Raw genomic sequence first — 21159 nt, 5'->3', positions numbered from 1 at the left:
CAACCCAGATGAATGAAAATCATCATGAAAATCATTCATCAGTATACTGTAGTAACAACAGCAAGTCTAACTGACAGGCAGAGAGAAGTAAAATGTGAGAACTACTTCCGCCCTCTCTCTCCCCTTCCTCTTCCCAGCTGGCCGCTCCGCCTCTGGCAGGTCTGCGCAGGCGCTCCACGGTCCACGCGGAAGATGATTTGTCTCTGTGGTTGTGGAGCCCTGAAAAACACGTGAGCGGTGCTACGTCATCGTAAACATCAGCGAGCAACATGGCGGCTCCGGCAGCGGGCAAGGTACAGAAAGAAAAGTACACGAAGAGATAATTTCTTGCAAAATGCGCGTATTTTGAGTCCTGTGAAACAGGAGTTTTCTCCCTCGGGGACTACAGTTTACAACAGTGCGGACCTTTTAGAGGAAATAGCTTTGTGTTGTATAGTGATCCTGATGGAAGCAGAACGAGGTGTATTGCTTTGCAGTTTGGGTCCTGTGAATGCAAAAGCTTTACGATTTTTCCCTCTTGAATGCCACGAAAGCAAGTAGATGTACGACATAATACCTAGCCACCTATCTGGTTAATTTAATGTCGTATTTTAGTTACGGGCACAAAGCTTTGGGGATACAGTTTTGTAAGCATAGCTAATGCCCGAAACTGGTGTGAGAAAAAAAGAACATGTAATGTATGCTCATGTTTTTTAATTTATTACGAAAGCAAGTATATACCAACTGCACCTCTGTCGAAAACAGAAACTCACATTAGAGTTATGATTGTATTTGTTTTGCAATAATGCTGTTGGCATTTAGTAGAAAATAGAAACTTAAAAGAAAAAAATAACCCGCTTATTTATGGTATGTGGAAAACTACTTCCTTAATTCCTATTTTATACAGAATAAAAAAACATCGAAAAGCTGCATGGAATTAAGTTGGTACCCAGCATATGTACAGCAGCCATGGGGAAATAAACAGCCTACAACTCGCTATCTAGCACAACAACACGCCAGTATAAGTTAAATTAAGTACGCTGAGTGCTGAATGTCTGTTTATTCCACTCTGCTAAATTGTCAGCCAGATGTGTATGTTGTTTGCATTGCATTACAATTGCAGTGGATGTAGCAAAGCCTTTATTCTGTTTTCCATAAGTCAATTTGCTTGATGTTTACAAGCCATATTGCCATATATTAACAGTGGCATGCAATATACTGTACACTTGACACCCCATACTCGAAGAACAGGAAGTGTTGTTTGTGCTGTTTTTTTATGGATTACTAATCAACAATAATAGAGTAAAACAGAGTCAAAACAGATTCTCCTCTAAAATGTCAGCTAAAACACAATGTTTTGGAGACACCGATATCTGTATTTCTCGTACAACACATGAACCCTATCTTCATGCTTTAAACACTAAAACATAGTGGCGTCATAAAGCTGAAGAGTACACCAACAAGCGTCATTATGTATTGAGAGTTTGCACAAACATTTCAGAGAAAGAATGTGGCATTTCCCTTTTATGGAAATGCAGATGCAACAGTTCTACCAAAAGAAGTGATTGGCCTAAAGGGGGTTTCGAATTGTTGTGAATTCTCCTGAGTATTCTGTTGCCATTTTCCTGTTCACTACAATACATGCAAAATAAAGTTGCAGTCATCATGGCTATGTGTGTATCAAACAAAAACAGGGGGATTCGTATCATCACTTGCATGATGTGATTTAAACACCATGAAACATGCATCATGCAGGTGTGCTGCTGCATCAGCTCCTGGAAGCTGGGTTTGATTCTGGATTGGAGTATCTGCAATGTGGTGTTTTCATGTTCAACATGTATTTGTATTCTTTATCCAGCCGTTCCAGATTACTTCAAGCTACTGAAGGCATTTTAGGTTAATTGGGGTCTCTAAAGTGTACTTTCTGCTTGTCTGTGCCCTAGAACAGGCTGGCTTCCCATTCAGATAGCAGTCTCGCCTTGTGCTGTGTACCTCCAGCAAAGGCTCAGTGTTGCCAGAACACTTAACTAACAGGGGCTTTACAATAATGGCTAGAAACATGGTTTCTTATGTGTTTCTCGTTCCTTTCTTGCAGGTTCTATATGAACAGGAAGGGATTTTTATCCACTCTGATACAGAAAGAAATGAAGACCAAGATTCCCTGATTTCAGGATTTCTTCGAGTAACCGAAAAGGTAGATTAAGACACATAAGTCAAAAGAGATGAGTACAGGAAATTAAAGCTTCCCGGATATAGTTCTTTGTAAATTTTAATGTGTTCTATTTCGATTAGAATTGTTTTTTTGTGAAGACATCATATTTAGAAATGATAGTTCAGTTTACAGTCTGTTTACCCCGGCATCCAAATCTTAAATTATTTTACAGATTAAATTAGAATTTAACCAGTTCTAAACAATCTTCATTACAACGTGAAAACCTTCCCATTAATTGAAATTTCATGAGCACAATGGAATTCCAGCCATTGCATGTTTTGAACTCTTAATACGATGGTCATTCTATATTATAATTTGTGCATATGCAGTTTGCTTTATCAGGTTAAATAAAAGTAGGTTATTATGGAAGGGCTTTTCCAGTTTTAAGGTTTTGTGTTACAGTGGTGGTAAAAGGAAACATTCAGAAATCACCAGCATAACTCAAACTTATTTTAAAAGTGTGGCATCTGAATAATTCTCTAGTAACAAATGTTTGAGACAAAAACGTTAATGAACAGATTATACCCATGAGAAATAAGGTCATTAATAGTGAGCAACATTTCCAGAGTAAGAAGAATGGCATTTGTTTCTGTTCCTTGGAAAAACTTTATTTGTAGTGTAAATGAGAGCAGAACTGTATACTTTAAATCTCTTTCACTGTTTTATTCTGTTGTTAAGATTCTAACATTAATCATGAATAATGTATATACTATAATGTATATTATCATGTGCCTTTCTTCACCATTTTGCCAAGAATACACCCAAACGGTTGGTATAGTGAGAATCACTATAGTGAGAATATAGTAATATATAGTGAGAATATATAGTGAGAATCACTATACCACATATGGCACAACTTTGGTGAAAATAATTTAGATACATTTGGTTTGCACAAATGCATTGATATTTATTAATAATAACAGTAAGCACAGTAACAACACATGACATACTGATGGAAAAAAGAAATGCAACACCTCCACCACACTCTGGTCCTCCAATACGCGTGGAACAGGCTGAAGAGTGACTCATCCGTGAAGAGGACCTGATGCCACTGCTGACGAGTCCATCACAGCCTCTGTCTGGCCCAAGCCAGTCGGGTGTGACGTCTAGGAGTTGTGAGCAGAGGGCCTCTGACAGGTCACCCTGCTCTAAGGCCAGCAGCATGGAGCCTCACTGTCCTGTCACTGATGCGGGCATTGTGTCTGCTGGCAGTTCCAGCAGCAGTACGGGTGGCAGATCTGAAACGATCTCTCAGACTGACAAGTCTGATGCGTCGGTCCTGCTCTGGGGTGGTCACTTGAGGGTCTTGGATGGTCATCTGTCCTGCTGGTCTGCTGAAACCTTCTCTGCAGTTGGGACACAGTGGAGCAGCTTACTCCATAGCATCTGGCAATGCTGGTACATGACATGCCTGCCTGCAGCATGCCTATGGCCCTCTCCCTTGCTTCTGGTGACATTCGAGGCATTATGAAATGCACAGAAAACTGACTGTGGCCTTTTTCTTGCAGTGACCTAAGCTTTGAATTAAGGCCTTTTTAAAGGTGACCTGATCAGGCATCGTTCTACCTGGACCTTGTTGGGTAAAAGCGCACCTAACGAGCTTTCGTGTGATTGGCAAGTTGCAATACCTCACTGCACGAACATTTTGTGAAAGTACATAAGCTATAACTATAGTATTCTCATTCCAGAAAATGATGCATTTCTTTTTTCCATCAATATATATATAAAACAAGTACAAACTTTCATATAAGGTATCCGAGAGGCCTAACATCCAAAACACTCAGAAAAGCCTCAGACTGCTTCCAAGTATTGGACTCTTAAATAAAGAAGAAATAACCTTCTAAACTTCTTCTAAACCAAACAGAATGTGACATGCGGTTAAATTTCTCTCCCTGCAAACTTGAAGGCCTTAAATGATTGGGAACCTATCTCCCTAATCTAAAAATGCACTCCCTAACTAGGAGAGGAGATCGGAGTTCCCTAAAAAACAGAGGATAGCAAGCTGTTTTGACAAGGTTCAAATATATAACTCCAATCTGGTCTTTCTGGGTGATCTGGATCAAGGAGCTTTTGTCTTTGTCTTTCTCGTCCTGTACCCCTTCTCTTTTTCCCTTGGTGTCTGCCTGTTTTATGCCCGGTTCTTGGAATTTTGATTGATAAATATTTACCTGGAACTTAATTCTAAGGTAAATCAAGCTAAACTTTATGATTGCTTTGATCACTCAGTCTGTGACCCTACATCTCAGCAAACATCTCCCTGCTTTGAAGCTGAAAAGTTGACACTAGCCAGTTGTTCCTCCTAGTATCTTGATTCACTTATTCATAACTATTTTTTTCCTTTTCCCCCTAGGAGGGTGAATTAATTGTAGAATACAAGCCAATGGAAGATGCTGTTGATCCATCAAATATTCTTTGTGCTGGAAAGGTAAAGCTGATTTATGCTTGCATTGATCATTCTTTCAAAGAACAAAGCAGGTGTTCTTACTGTCAGTTGCACAGAATTAAATCATTTGAGAATACTGTTTGTCTTAGTGTGAAAATGTATACAATATGCACATCACCTAGCATTCCAAGTTGTCTAACAATGATTCATTGTGCTTTAATTATTTAGCTACATTATGTGGAACGTTTTAATCTTAGTGTATATTGTTTCATTTTATAAGATCCTGATGACATAAAAATGATTTTCTGAGAATTTAAGTAAATATCCATCATATAATTTTAAGCTCACAACAAAGTTTTATATGTGAACATATAAAGTACATGTACCAAAGCAAGTACTGTTGTAAATAGTAAAATGATTGTGACTTAGTTACACCAAAAGAAATACGTAGTAGGAAAAAAACTAGATCTTCAGTCTTGTATAGCAGAGTATATCAAATTGGAATGTATTTTGTATTTAATAAATCAGGCACTGTTGAAAGTTACATAATGAGAGTTGAAAAGTATTGTAGAAATTAGTTTCTAAGAATACGTGAAATCTCTACTGTTTCAAAAGAAATGTGTTAAGAAAGGTAAAGATATCATACCTTTAAACCTTGTCTATTGCTTGTATTAAAGTGGTTTTCAAACATTTGGTATGTGCGTAAGCAAATTCTGTTGCATTTGTGCTTATCATGACTGAACCTTATATTCATTAATTTATAATGCGCTAAAGCACTCTGTATATAAAGAGTACTAAAATAAAAGTCCAAAATATACATGTAAAATTTAAATTTGGTGTACATAGAATGTTTGCTTTTATATTTTATAACTCTCAAATGTAAAAATGTGAATATATGGGTTTTCCTTTAAACGCTTTTGATCCTTGTTTTAATATTTTATGAGTTTCATTTTCTGAACTCAAGTGTTTTCTTGTTTTGATAAGAAATTGAGTATTACTCAATTTCTTATTTGTACTGTGATGCCACTGGGAGTGCAGTCATCATAGGGGACTTTAGAACGTGGGTCTTGAGACAAAAGACCCCCAAGAGCAGTGTAATAATTAATGGTGCTTTTAAGCATGCAATTAAACAAGAAGTAAGAAAATAAAAGCCCAGCTCGCTGATGGAGGTCTACCTCACTTTGTCTTCTAAATAAATATCAGGGGTAGTTATTCTTTCCCCCAGTATGCAAAAAGAAAACATCTTGCCTTATTGTTACGAAAAAAGGAAAATAAATCTTTGCTGTATTCTGACTTTTATTCTCATCTGGTTTCCTTATATTTCCTTCAGTGCCTGTCTTCCTTTGTTTGTTCTTTTCCACTTCTATTTTCTCTGTGCTCCTTTCCATCTGTCTTGGTTTTGTTTTCTAGGTCCTCTTTTTTTCACTGTCCTTTAAGGTTAGTGTTCAGTTTCTTTCATTACTATTCTATTATTCTTCTATTACTCTTCTCTCCCTACAACTCCACAGACAACCGATATGCAATTGGCATAACCCTTTTATGCCTTTTTTTATTTTGGGTGACTCAGCAGCTCTTTTCAGTTCATAAACTTGCAGTAATAATTTCTTTCATCAGCAAGTTGAAACAGAATAAGTTTTTTTTTTTACTCACAAACAGGCGGAGTGTTGGTTCAGGCTTTTATTTCAGCACATAGCATATTCTTTCAACTGCTCTTGTTCATCAGCTCTGCTGTTGATTTATACTGTCTGGAACAAGACACACATCTGCCTAGTTCCAGACAAGACATCATGCTGCCATCTTACATCTTGCTTTCTATCCACGGGTGTCTTGGTACAGTCTCAAAAATGTAACATCCTTCTGCTGTCACACACCTAGGGGCATCACAGTGCATAATGTAGATATCATGTATGGGTAGTATCATTTCAAAGCATATAAAAAAATAATTTCACCTTTTGATTTTATTTGCAGGATTCGAGTTCAGTAGTAGAGTGGACACAATGTCCAAAAGAAAGAATACAGAAAAATGTGGAAAATCAACTAAGCTACGAAGCTGAGTGGGATATGGTCAACACTATTTCCTTTAAAAAGAAGCCTTACACTAATGGAGAAGGTATGTAACCTGCCTCAGGATTTGTTGGTCTTGCAAAATAATTGCTTACGCAAACATTATCACTGCACACTGTATATATGAAAAATACCTAAAAGAACATGCCATATTATTTCACTGAAATCATTAATAAATCCTTAAAATCTAAAAAAAATGCTCAGATTGGGAATGGCAGGTGGTCTGAAAATTACTTTTGGACTTGCTAAATAGCGAAGAAAGTAATCAAGTTCACCCAAATGTTTTAAAACCTTGACTATGTCATAGTATGTTATCAGAATGCAATGCAAGGTGACATTTTTCTTATTAATAACAGTGTTTCAAGAAAATGTACTTTTTATAGAACATCTATGGAACCTAAGCTATCATAATGATTTTCCGTTGTACTTTGAATGTACTTTTGTATGTTTGCTCTCCATTTAAAAGAATAAAATTTGCTTTTGAGTTAGTCTGCTTTACAAAAAAATAAGTCTTGAATGCAATCATCAGAGCTGAAACATAAACAATGGCCACATCATGTGCAATTTAGTTTTTGTGTGCTGTATTATTTTGTCCTTTAAATTTGTATGGTATATCCTGTTATGACATTAAATTAGTAATTTCCAAATTGAGTACATTGTATCATGAACAAAAGATTTTACACTTATTTCTTCAAAGCTGAATGCTTTAATTCATGGTGTTATTACCACCCACTTGGTAATTACAGTGTATTACTGTTTATTATGTTTATTACTGATTGTTTATTATGTATATGTAAATTACACCTGTAGTTTTCCATTGCATTAAGAATTAATAGATATTTTAAATTTAGGAAACTGAAAACCAGTAGTATGTTTAAAAATGATGACAGTTATTTTATACTGTTTACACATTTTGCCTTGGATTTTAAAACATTTATACAGCAAGAACAAAACAATACAGTTAAAGCAAATAATATTTATATAATTACACAGATATTTGCAGTTCTAATCTTGCAATAATGTTAATATAAATTATAGACATTTGTGTTGAAATTATAGATGTGTTTAAGAACTTTTTGCCACAAAAACAAAAGTGTAATTAACAGAAAATTATTTATTATTATAAAAATTGCACTGGATTTCTTTTATACTGCTAATCCTAAATTAAGAAGCTCTTCAGTTTTTATATGCTAATAACTCTTTTAATCTTTAACTGTGAATCTAAACCTTTTATAATGTTACACACTAGGATATTATAGAGACGTATCACTGAAGTTGAAAAAGACTAATTGCTTCAATTCTTTTAATGTAAAATATTCTTCCCAATCAGTCTGAAGTGGGTTATGTGTATTAATCATTGCTTCCATGGTGCCAGTCGATTTCGAAGTATTAAATGTCAAGCCAGGAGAAGTAAGGGAACTTAGCATTTTATGTTTACATTGAAAATGACATTTAATAGTGCAGTTTTGTCACATTTTGTTAGGAGAATCCTTGTAAAGCCTGCATGCCCATAACCCCATTTGAATTTCTATATGTTAATAGTCTGAAGTTATAAATATGTTGTCTAGATTCATCAAGTGCTGTATCAGTCTTAGATTTTTCAAGGCTGTTTTCTTTTTAAACTTCCATTTCTCTTTTATATAATACATTTTAGACTATCCAAATAGTTTAAAATAAGACAATTATGCTATTAGAGTAATTTATCTTGTAACATGTTCATAATTCATCATGTTTTGTGCAAAACTTCATTGATAAAGGGGCCAGGTTTACGTGTAGAGATGTCATCTTAACATACACAAATATTGATGGTTGCTGTATTAGCGTGTTTTTGTTAGGATGCCTGAATACTGCCGATGTACAGTATGTTTTAGTTCATTTTTGTAAATAAGAGCAAACTCCTCACACAGGGAATGCCGATTACCAGCTATTCAACAATGGAATTTGTTTTTCAGGTGTTTTAAGCCATATGCACGAAAAAAACAAGTGGGCCTTCTTCTTTAATGTTGGTGACCTAAAAACAATCAAAATCAAGAAAGAGGGCTGGCCATATCTAGTATTTTGCCTTAAAGATGAGACGTCCTTACCTGCTCTTCATTTCCATCAAGGAGGCAGTGAATTGTTTTTGGATTGCCTTAAGAAACATGTGCTGCTAGACGAGTAAGTACAAAATGGAAAGATTTCATGTCTTTTGCTGCTATTCTGGTGAAAGTGCTTTTAATTAATTATGACTAAGTCGCAAAATTGATGCTGGGCTCTTTACATTATTAAAGTCTTAATTGTGCTAAAACGCTGCTTGACGTGAACTTTTGAAACTCATTTTTATGCTCAAAAGATACATTTTTAGTAACTGAAAATAGTTAAAATGACTCCTTTTATCAGGGTTGACTAAGACTTCAGGTTTCTGTTCAAAAAGCAGCAGGAGTGTGAACCATGCTCAGTGTTGGTTACCTAATTTCTGTTCAGTCTGCATTTGCATCTTTATACTCAAATACCTGAGATTTCCTCAGCTTTGGTATGTAGCTTTCCTACTGCAGTGAAGGCTGAGAGGCCTTGAGTCCACCAGGGAGTCATTAAGTGCTGCATCACCCTTCCTTGTTTGCATTGTGGCACTTGTAGTATGTAACACTGGCAGAAGGTTTGACAGGACATGTTTTGGAGGAAAGCTTGTATAGTCCTCATCCACAAAGGCGGAAGTAGAACAGAGTATGCACTACAGTAATTGCATGGTAAAAAGTATTCAATAGTGTATTTAAAACATAACAAAAGGAGGTATTGGGTCTTCTTTTTGTGTTTATCTTGTTTGTTTTTTACACTATTGGAAATGTAAGTAAGTTGCATCAGCATGCAAGCTATAAATGAACAAGTAGGGCTTGTGCTTTAGCTGTGGACTCTTCAAAACCATGAAAAAAACATAGCCTTTTTGTTTTGTAATGTTCACTATGTATTTTATATTCAATGGGATATTCCTTAGCTTTTAGATGGTAATAAAATCTTGTACTAAGGTATTCAGTGAATGATAGGGAAGGAATCACCATCTAATTTATACTGATGTATACATTCATAAAATAGGGTGTTAAACACCGTTAATGACCTGCCATATATTCAAAAGAAGGGCTCTTATTTTCAGTATTGGTTTCCCTGCTGCCTACTCTCTTTTAAATATTAGTAGTGACTCAGTCTTTCACAGATCTTAATTTAAGGAGAGGTATTTGTTGCGCTTTGATATTAGGATGTTTTTATTATTTTTATTATATATAATTATTATTATTTTATTATTTAAGATTTTAAATGATGTACATGTACTACATATCCATTCTGCTGCAATGAACATTTGTTGGGAGTTTCCATTTCACTGTTGGCGAAAGTAAGCATACAGCCATAAACAATCCTGGATCACTGGGATCAGTGGTCAGCATCAGCTCTTATCTGTACTTCAGGGATTGATGAGGCAAAGCACTTGGTCACCTGTTGTACATCTCGAATACAATCTGCATTCCATTCTATTAAAATATGAACGTCTTGTCCTTAAATCATTGAGTGCAAGCCTAAGCTTCCAAGCTATAGTTTGCATTATGAGTTGCAGATCCCTGACTTCAAGTTCCAGGTCTAGGTCCAAGACCTTTAAAGAAATCTGAGTTTCAAATTAAAACACTCATCCACCTTGCAAGAATACAGAATACACTTAAGAAATGAAGGACTCCAGAAAAAAACAAATTCCGAACTTTAAAGCTGTAGTAGATTACCTAGATTAAGGATGTTGAATATCTGAATCAGATTCTTTTACAATCTTCTCTGTTAAATACTTAAAAGGTTCATTTTACCCTTTGTGGGTTAGATATTCTCCTGATCTTACTAATATATTGTGCAATTGTAATTGATATATTTTGCTTCGAATTATATACCCCAACATTATTCAATATGCCCATTTTTTGTTTTGCAAAATGATTTCTCCAAAAACACCTTTTTTGTCTCTTAAGTAACCTCTTCAAGGTCTGTGTTCCTCATTTTTTATATATGTAGTTTGTTTTTACTACCTGTGTCAACACCCTACAATTGTCACATTACATGCTTTCTGCCAAATGTTTGCCCAGTCCTTTAATTATTTGATTTGAGACTAAATGCACATGGTTTTGACAAACGCTTTAACACTTAAAAAAAACAAACTGCACAGCTAATGCATTGCACAAAGGATTAATTTACCTCTCACTTGCAACACAGTGTTTGCTGTTGTTCAGCATTGCCAAAGATATCCTGGTTGACTTGAAACCCACACAGCCCCATCGATCTTCAGCCAAATGTGTGTCCTCCAAAATCATTGAATGACGTAGCATAGGATTTTTTATGCTGGGTAGCTAACAAGTGAATAGGATAGATAAGGCTTTTACTGGCATGCTTTTAAAAAATTGAATACTGTGACAAGTGAGACAATTCCAGGACTGTTTGTTTCTGAAAGAACACTGTAATTTGAAGAGCTCAAGCTGAAATCCTTTATTAAAACTCTTCTTATGAAAAATGCTTTTGGCTGAGGGATGGTGTTAACTAACTGTAACAGTAATTTGGTGGTTTCCTTTCTGCAGTGAATAGATCTTAGTTCCAGAACTTTAGTAGCAAAATATAAACGTCAGTTCCAGGGCAAATATATGTGTACTGAAGTGCATTATTGTAAAAAAAAAAACTGATTCAATCTGAAGTGTAATTTTGCCCATTAATAAAACTGCTGGACTTGATTACTAATCGAAAATGTGACTTGAAACCCGTGCTTACTGTTTTAGCTAGTCGTTTCTGATATTTTATAAAATGAAAAAGGTTCTTCTCCGGAGAAGAATGAATCAGCTAATGCTGTTTTCTTTTGCAACATGGTGAAATGTTTACCATTCATTTTGTTATGTAAATTAAAAAGTATCTGGCAAATAAAATGGATATAAATGTCTGTAAGCAAAAGGAAAACATGGCATTTCCCTATCCATAAGGGAAGTGGGATAAAAATGACTCATTTAAAACCTTTCTTCAGTTCATTTTTTTTTAAATGCCATTAGTGCCCATCAGGATGATTTAGCCTTGTCCATAAAAAAGGATGTCTTAAAGGTTGTGAGTGTGAAGTGTGATAATGTCTCAGATTTGTTAGCTGAAGACGGTTTTTTAATTTAAAAGTGCACAGCTGTAGATATAAAAGTGGCTTCTTGATTTCGTAGTTCAAACATACAGATTAAAATGGTTATTGACCATAAAAGGTAATTTATACAGTCAGCATTTTCAAGGTATGCTCATGATTGATTTATGATTTTATTGGTCATTGAAGGATTTAACTCAATCTCTGAGGCTACTTGCAGGTTCCTAAAAATGGTAGTTGAAAGACAAAATATTGTTTATCTTAATTTAGGTACCTGATACACATCTGATTTAACTTTCATGAGGGAAGGATGCTTTTCTGAGGCTAAAAATGCAGTCCCTCCTTAATCCTGCAGAGTATCTCAGAGCTTTGAAGGCTTGTTTTGTACCATTTTATAATGTCATTTAGTGGGTAAAGAACATACCGACTCGGAAGTTTGTGGTATAGCAATTTGAAAATTTTGTAGTTTTGAATCTCACTACTAACTAATGTTGATAATGTTTCAGATTCTTCACATTTGTTTTTCAAATTATTTCATGTATATGTTGGTGTCTGTTAATAGTATCTGAGTAGACAAGGAATAACTATACAGATGAATACAAATGCAGTGAGCAGTTGGATTTAGGATTTTTGAAAGAGAGTATTTTCTTGTTTCTGTAATTTGTTCAATTTAATTTATATTAAAAATTAATTTAGTTAAAAAAATATAAGCAGAAACCTACATGTTTTTTGTTTAAATTCCTTGCTTTTAGTATGACCTATGATCCTTGCACTTATATACCTTGGTATTAGATAAATTGTAGAATCAGCCCAAACAAGAGCGAATATATTTTTGGAGGTTCAATGGTATGTCCAAGTTTGACAGTCTGAATTAATGAATGAATCAAATAAATTAAGTATTCACAATCCTCAAAACTGACTTCATAACTTCATAAACGTACTTTGAAAATGGAAAACAGTGTGGTACTTTTTTTGCATAGGTCTGTGGAAGTCTGGAAAAATTTACCAGACAAGATGGAACCTGATTTCAAGAAAAGGCTGGACAAAATCCTTGAATGAATTAGTTACTAGAAAATTAACAAGTTAGTAAGGCCTAATGTCCTCCTAACATTTGTCCAATTGCGTTTAGTAAAGGTTTAGAACCTCTCACATCAGGCCACAGTCTTCTGGAATTCATTGCTGTAACCTGTGCGTGAAAATGCTGTAGGTTCTGATGGGGGAAGGGTTTGTTTGAATTCATTGTCATGCTGGTGGGAGGGAGGGGACACTGGATATGGTGGATGTTTTATTGTTCTGGAGTGAGGTCTTTCTGAGTATCTCTTTTTTAAAAAGGGGATTGGAACATAAGAAAGGTTACAAAAAACAGATAGACCTCCTATCCTATGTGGTCGTTCGTGCTTAATTCATTGACAGATCTTATCCAGTCTTATATGTAATATATATATATTCAGTAACATGACTGTGTAGCTTCTATTATACTCGCAAAACTCTTTGGGTACAGAAGTATCTCCTGTTCTCAGCTTTAAATGCACTTCCAACTAGTTCCCTCTTGTGTCCTCTGCTTCATGTTGACTCTGAAGAGTTCTGCTAGGTTGACTGTCAGTGCTTTGAGAATTTTGAATACTTTTGTTTAGTCCCCTTGTGCTCTTTTCTGTTCTGAAAGACTAAAAAGGTTCTCAGCCTCTCAGTGTAGGGCATTCCTCTAAGTCCTAAAATGCAACTGGTTGCTCTTCTCTGTACTTATTCCAGAGCAGCAATGTGTTTTTTGTAACATGGTAACCAAAACTCTACACAATGGTTAGTATGAGGCCTAAGTAGAGCATTATGCAATTGTAACGTGACATCCTTTGATTTAAATTCTCTTTACTAATAAAAGAGCCCTTTTATTAGTTTTTGTTACCCTTTTATGGTTTCCCCATATTATTTGCAAGATGTAAGTGATGTCAACATAAACATCCAAGTCTTTTTCATAAGTGACCTTGGGGCTGTTTCACGAAACAGGTTTAACTGATTCAGGATTTTCTCAAATTAGTCTGATTGAATTAACCTGATTACTTTTTTCAGGATTTCTCTGGTTTCACAAAAGCAAACTCAGATTTAAAGTTATCTGGTTAAAGCAATTCATGCTTAAACAGTCTGACTAACTGCTCTGCACTGTAGTAGGCAAAAAGGGTCAAACATAAAATCCTTCATCCATGTAAACAAAACCATGCAAAAACGTGCATCTCATTCCATGAATTACAGCTTTTTTATAGAAAACTACGAGGATAAAATCTGTAGTAATGGTGAGGAGCTATACTGTAGCCACTGCAAATACCAGGGAAGACGCATGGCAGAGAATTGCTGATCAATAGATTGTAGAAGTTAATTATGAAATGCAGTTAAATATCTCAGGATAATGCAAAACTATAAAAAATTGCACGAGGATGCATGTATTGGCATTACTTAATTTACATCATTGTTGTGAAGTTGTGCCATATTGTTTTTATGCAGCAGTAATTTATGCATTTATAGTAGCTGGATCACAATGGGAGGATCTGGTAGCAGGTCAAGACAAAGTGCAGGAGTATCATCTACAGTGGTACTGTACAATACAGTGTAGTGCAGTACTCTGAATGAAAATGTTCCCTAATTTTATCCAACAAGAATAAGCCTGAGCAGAGTAAGACTGGACGAGGAATAATCACCAACAGCACAATAAAGAATGTATTCCTTTAGTGGGATATTCTCTTTTTTCCCCAACATTTTTATGGTGTTAATCAAGTTGTTTAGGTAAGGTTTCCCCCCAAGTTGCAGAAAGTCAGAAAGGGGAACTGCAATACTATTTTTGTATTTCGAGGTTAGAAAGTCTCAGCATTGATGAGTGCAGTTCAAAACACCATAAAAGTAAAATGTACACAGTAACTTGTAAAGCCTCCAATTTACATGACAAAATAGATTAAATTACCAAGTATGTGCAGTGTCTTCAGAATGAGGCAACAAAACTTCTGGTGACGCAAATCGGCCCCATTACGTTGTAAAGAAGAAGGCATGTGAATACGACTCTCCTAATCCGAAATATAAATATGTGTATAATATATTGAGTATCTCGATTTCGAGGCTGTTTTGCTGACAGTACTACATGTTAACTTTGCATGCAGATCATGTTGGATCGTACATCACATTACATTAGTCATTACGGTGACTAGTGAACAGGAAGCAATTCGTGCAACTCGAAGCAACTTCACATCGCAATACGTGCAAACTTTCTCTCTCACCTGGGGCGAGACCAGGAGTTTCCAACATGACGACTTGTAAACTCCACAAGGTAGAAATAATTGACACATTTCGAATTAAGCACACAATTTTGTATACTGTCAATGAATTTATTTTGTTACCGAGATTTAATAACTGGTCTGAGAAACTGGAGCTGCAGTTCCCCTTTAAGCCAAGTAATTTTTTTAGGTCACATTAGGTAAATGAAATTAGAAAAAACATGTATCCTAAAAAAATTGTAACTATTTCACTAGAATAATGTTCAGTAATGATGTCTCTCTCAGCTCTGCCACCATGTTGATCCAGATGAATGGAAGGAAGGTCATCACAGGGTACAGGTGGAGGGGAGGATCTCTGTCCTTCTTAAGGGTTTGCATGTTATGCAGCATGTGTGACATGACAATGATGCCACGTCCTGTCCGGGATACCCTCAATCCGAGTCATGTACGTGTTGCTGATGTGACACCATGCATAAGATACTTCATAACGGGGAAGGCATATGATGATGGAAACCGTACATTAGAAACGTCTAAATCTAGGTTACGCCCATTGTAGACACACACATTTAATTGTTTTTTTTTTTTGCTGGAACCGTTTGAAAGTTTGTATTGTCTTTTTTGTAATCAATGTGTGTTTTTGGGTCTAGAGTTTTATTTTTTACTCATTCATTGTTGCTGTGAATTGATTTTCGGTTAAAACATCAGTCTCGGTTGGCTTTCCAGGGGCTTTAATGAGGATGTCTGTGCATTCCACCTATTATATTAGAAAATGCTGCAGGGAATGTTTAGATCAAAGGAAATAGCTACAGGACAGAGAGGCTACATTTACAGTGGATAGAGGAGAATATTACCAGCCATTTCATGAAACCTCATTTTTAGATTCACTGATGTATATTTGTGTATAATAACATATAGTTGGGAAATGTTATGAATGCATTCAAAAACTGTTTCTTTTCCTATTGCACGACAAACTGTTGCTTTACTAAAGCACTCTGAGTTGCCAACAGTAAAAAAACTACACCAGTTACTTGCACCGGGAATCTTTGAACAGAGTTTGAATTTCTTTTAAAGCTGAGCTGTGATGAGCAGTACTAATGTTGTATGAGCTTAAGAGATCATGAATGTAAACTATATTGTCTTTCCTATTAAAAATTATAACCCACTGTAAGGGATTTGGTGATGTCTACACTTGTGCTCTGTCTGCGAAGCTCTAATGTCAATTGAACTCCTGAAGAAAAGTGATGTTGTAGTTGTTTTTTGCAGGGGACTAATTGGTCTGTGAGTGGAGCTCATTACCACAAACTAAGTTTGACTTAACTTGATGTGGAGCAGGTTAAGAATAGATAATGTTGCTATAGTTACTTAACCAGATACAATTCAATCTTACTTTGTGAATCCAAAAATCCAGACTTTCGTCAACATTTACTTAAGTTATTCGGTTAACTGAGTAATCTTGCTTTGTGAAACAACTACCTCTTCTATCTCATAATTTTCCATTTTGTGTTTAGTTTATTTTTACTGCCTGCATGCAAGCCCTTGCACTAATCTACATTTAATGTCATCTACATCCACAATGGGGATGCATGTTCTTTTTTAAGAAACAAGTTGAACGCATAAAATGCAAAAAGGATTGCGTAATGCTAGCACATCTTTTAATAAGAGGAATGGTGCCCCAACCTCTATCACCCCATTTGCCCCGAGTTCAAGCACTGTTTGTACCCCAGTGTATAGTTTCTGTTTATAGCTCCGTAGAGCCATGGAACTACAAAAACTGAATTCTCCGTGCAGATGGTGCAGTGAGTTAACATACCATAGAAATGTCACTGAATAAACATTAGTTTTTATTTGGTCTATATTCGGTAACACTGATGGATTAAATTACGTCTATGAACAGCTGATGCCAGCCCTAAATACATCAGTAACATTTTCTCCTGGGTGAATGAAAACAATGTAAACTTGATTTTGTGCCAGGCACAATTCTGTGCATATTTCCATTTTCCTTGGTAATCAGTGTGTGCAATATGATTAGGTAGACTAATGGAAGAAAGATCTTTTTCATCTCGTAAAATGAAAATGTATTTTTCCTGGAGTTTTTAAACACTTTATTAACAGCTGTGTAGTCTGCCATTTTTTTTCCTGTAGACTTTCAAGTTGACCCATTGTTTTGAATTTCAAAATGGAACTTAAATTCTTATTGCATCGTATGCTTTTTGAAATGTATGTCTGCCCTTATGTTTTAAGATGATACTTAGTAATAACTTTAAAAAAAGATTATATATTGTACATTTTAATGGGTAGTAATACTGGAGTGTTTTTTTATTTTGCCCTTGTGTTTGGAATTATGATCGAATACTTCAGAATTCCCCCATATAAGGCACACAGATTATCTCTGTGGCTTGTGTTGGGCTGATCTGAAGAAGTAATTATGACTTAAAGAAATCTATTAATTAAAATCTATTAGAAAATAAAACAAGCATAATCTATAACACGTGGAAACTTTCCCAAGTAACAAATATAGATAAGAAATCTTCATTCTTAATACATGACTGAAAATTTAAATACTCTGTCTTGCATAAGACATAAAAAACGCACTCGCCTCATGTTTTTCTTCATTTCCAGACCCACTGCGTTATTTTTCTGAGGTCTGTTTAAAGATGTGTTTTTTTGCCGTGGTACTAATGGATGAAATGGAATGTTGCTTTCATCAGCTTTGCTGGTTAAATGAATCACTTGGCCTTTGTCTCTGCTTTTAACTTTAGTAAGAACTGGACGTGGTTGTTATTAATTGGAATCTTCTCAAAAGAGCTTAGTCAATCCATGCCCACCTCTTGGAAGAAAATGTCATGCCAGATTATTTTCTGTCACCTAAAAGAAGCAGTTGCATTCCTGTCATATCTTAAAAACAGACAGCAGTTATTAAAGTTCTTATCACCTGCTTTAACAATGGAATTGTTGGGTTTAAGTGTTTAGTGGGCAAAATCATCCTTGGTGTTATTTGTCTTTAACTATAATATAATAGCCCAGTTGGTAAGCATCCGAAGTATTAATACCTTAGCACTTGGATTCTAGCACTATTGTTATAATTGCTTGTTTCAGTAATCAAAATGTTCATACTTGACTGACAGTAATGATTTTATTTTTAATGTTTCTCACTCTTTTGCCATCACATTTATTTAGTTGTTGTAACTGGGTAGTAAAACGGTAAAAAAGCAACATGTTTAGTAGTAAAGCTTTAAGTCAAGTAGTATTTCTTCAATGAAGAAACTCTGTAAGTGTATGTTTTAGCCATTAAGCTTTCTCTTGTATTATCTCAAAATTAATAAAATCTTGCAAATACTGCATATGACAAGTCTGATACTTATTGAATGTAACGTCCTCTGTGAGTGCATAAAGATTATTTTTGTCAGTAGCTTAGTTTAGCTAGACATAGATTTCAAACTCCCCTTACATGTCTCTCTTCATATAAAGACTTCTGTGGTATTTGAGAAAACTGTGTAAAAAATGCGGATTTCAAATGTTTAAATGATAGATCAGACATTTGAAAACACCTTATATATGTCCCCAAGGATGTTCCTAGGGGCTTGTTACTTTTTGTGAAAAGTGTATTTCATGTGCATGATTTTTCTTGTTTTACATAATTTTTAGCTTTCCTCTGTCTTTCTCAGTGGCTGTTTTTTTCCACATAAGAAACTTGATTTCTTCAAGCTTTTCTTTGAAACACTCATACACTCATCACCTCATGTGTAAATAACCCCTTGGAAAGTTTCCCAGTGTTCTAGCATTATGGACTATGTGCCAAAAACACAGACAAGATTTTTTTCAGTGTATAAATTTTACTGTGTTTGCAGTACTGCGGTTTTATGCAAGAGACCTTAAAGTACAGTGAAAACTGCAAGCCTGAAAAATAAGCTAAATGTAACGCATGGTTACTTTAAGCCTTTATAGAATTTTTCTCCCTTTTGCATGGTGTGACACAAGTACCCACAGAGAATCAAGAGTCATGTGTCATTATAAAATCTATTTAAAATATTTTCACTGTTTGAAATCATGAGGTCAAGAACACCTATAATTCCAGATTCAACGTTAGTCCAATTGCAAGAATACTTAATTTCATACTAAATCATGCTAGCATTCTTATTGTCTGGAACAGAGGTGCATGATGTATCGGAGGCCGATACATTATTCTCTGATATATAGGAAAATCAAATTATTATTACCATTCTGATATTGGAATTACATCCAATAATTACAACCAATATTGCGGCGCCCTATTTTTGTTTGCGCAACTAGTTTTTTTTATGTGCGTGCACTGACGCAGTAGACTGGGTACAGTACAGTTGCTGCTGAGTGAAAATGTCACTTTTTAATCAATGATCCATCTTTACAGAGTTTTACCTTTCTTACCCTCATTACACATCAACTGTGGATTATAGTGTGAACTTGTTTTAAAATGCAAAAAAGTAAAATTCTGGGTTATTAGTATCTGTATCGGCTGTTAATTATTGGTTATCATTATGGGCCCAGAAATTCCTTATCGGTGCATCCCCAGTCTGGAATTGTCTTCACTATTACAGTCGTTGAAATATGGAGGTTTATGGATATCTAATAAGACTAAATAGTTTTTTTAAAAGATTATTGACGACAAGGAATATGAAAAGAAATTCTGTAAGTCCTGTTCTTTGTATCTTCTAACTCAATATCAAGTTGACTGGAAAGTCAGATATGCTTTCTGATATTTCCTGCCACTGATCTGAGTGCTAAATATAGTGGATTTTGCACTAACGATGAAATAAGAACAAAAATTATCCAGGCTTCTGTTGCAGTTTTGTTTCAGATTCAGTTTGACCTAATCAAGCTGAATTGCAGTGAGATGTAAAAGATGCAGCTGGTTCCCTAAACAGAAACTTTGCTTATATACTTTTAAAAATATTTTTAGTGGATAACTTTTGCTCTGTTTTAAAAATGTCATTTTTAAATGTCATAGGTTTAAATTTTGTGGTTGAGTTTAGATATACATCATGTAAGCTTTCATGTCATGTTTTGGGACCTGCAGGGTTCAGTGAAATGAATAATCTTCAGGCTGTCACACAGCCACCAAATGCTTGGTTTGCAAATGGGATGATGCTGGACACCTATCTAGAGCTGGGAACTTCTTCAGTGGACAAAATGATGCATAGAAGTAATTTGCTTTTCAGTGACAGGTCTGAGCTAAAACTATTGCTCAACAGAACATCACTTGTTTTGCATAATTATGCATTTTTATGTGATTGATGCGTTGGTGTCTGTTATGATAATTTTGTTTATCAATGTTAATTTAATTGTAATGGAGCAGCTGTGTCTCTCAGCTGTCTGTGACGTTTCTGCTGCGTACTGTAAGACTGTGTGGTTTGGAGACCCGTCAGGAAGAGAAAAGGTTCAGGCATTTTTACCAGACAGCGAAAGCAAGATATACTGCAGCTTTAGTCAGCCATTACTCTCTCAATAAAAAGGTTCAGAACATGTCTAAGAGGTCTAATCTCCTACTCAGGGATTCAGGCATTTTTTGGGGATTCATAAGGATTAGACTTGGTAAAAGGTTAGAATTTTCCATAGAATTGTGGGTTGTCTCTTCAATAGGTGAAAAGGGAGAAGTGGGTTATGTTATCCTTATAAAGGTGTCTTTTCAAAAGAATGCGATGGGACAAAGCGGGTTACCGAAGTTAGGGTGACAAGTTTTTATAACGGGACTGGTCCAGCCTTAGCCCTAGTTTCGCAGTTCCCCACTGTTGATCATTTTATTCAGGTTACAAGAAATGGAAATAGAAATTCTGTAACAGAGGGTTCAAGTGTGTAGGTCCTCCAACATCACATGACCAAGTTACGGGGAACTTCCACATTAATGTATATGTTGCTTTATCAGTTAATTGTTGTAGTGAGATTTGTGAGGTATTTTTATCTATTAATGTAGGAACAAATTATCTTTAATAGGTTGATTAATTTTGTCAGGACTACAATCTTTCAGCTCAGTATTGTCATCTTATATCTTTAAAGGGTAACTGCACTCCCAATTTTTCACACCAGTTATTAAATCTCGATAAAATAAATTCATTGATTGTATAATAAAATTGTCTACATTTCGCATTAAGCACAAAATCATGAACTTTGTGAAAGTACTGTA

General features: G+C 35.3%; 1 protein-coding gene across 3 annotated transcripts in view; it reads left to right on the top strand.

Annotated features, from left to right (window-relative positions):
- Positions 1 to 221: 221 nt before the first annotated feature.
- The window catches only part of tbc1d15 (TBC1 domain family, member 15), a 61408-nt gene continuing 40470 nt past the window's right edge, over positions 222 to 21159 (top strand). For 2 of the 3 annotated variants that reach the window (XM_088924183.1, XM_088924185.1), the window contains exons 1-6: positions 222 to 293; positions 2075 to 2173; positions 4542 to 4616; positions 5985 to 6011; positions 6543 to 6684; positions 8591 to 8795. In XM_088924183.1, coding sequence (XP_088780309.1) covers positions 270 to 293; positions 2075 to 2173; positions 4542 to 4616; positions 5985 to 6011; positions 6543 to 6684; positions 8591 to 8795 — 572 coding nt within the window. In that variant the 5' untranslated portion in view covers positions 222 to 269. The remainder of the gene's footprint in view (positions 294 to 2074; positions 2174 to 4541; positions 4617 to 5984; positions 6012 to 6542; positions 6685 to 8590; positions 8796 to 21159) is intronic. The other variant, XM_088924184.1, reaches the window with a different exon arrangement.

This window comes from Atractosteus spatula, chromosome 8 (genome assembly GCF_055471065.1).
Source record: "Atractosteus spatula isolate fAtrSpa1 chromosome 8, fAtrSpa1.hap1, whole genome shotgun sequence".
Classification (NCBI taxonomy): domain Eukaryota; kingdom Metazoa; phylum Chordata; class Actinopteri; order Semionotiformes; family Lepisosteidae; genus Atractosteus; species Atractosteus spatula.
The sequence above is the reverse complement of the archived record's forward strand: the minus strand, read 5'-3'. Positions and strand labels throughout refer to the sequence as shown.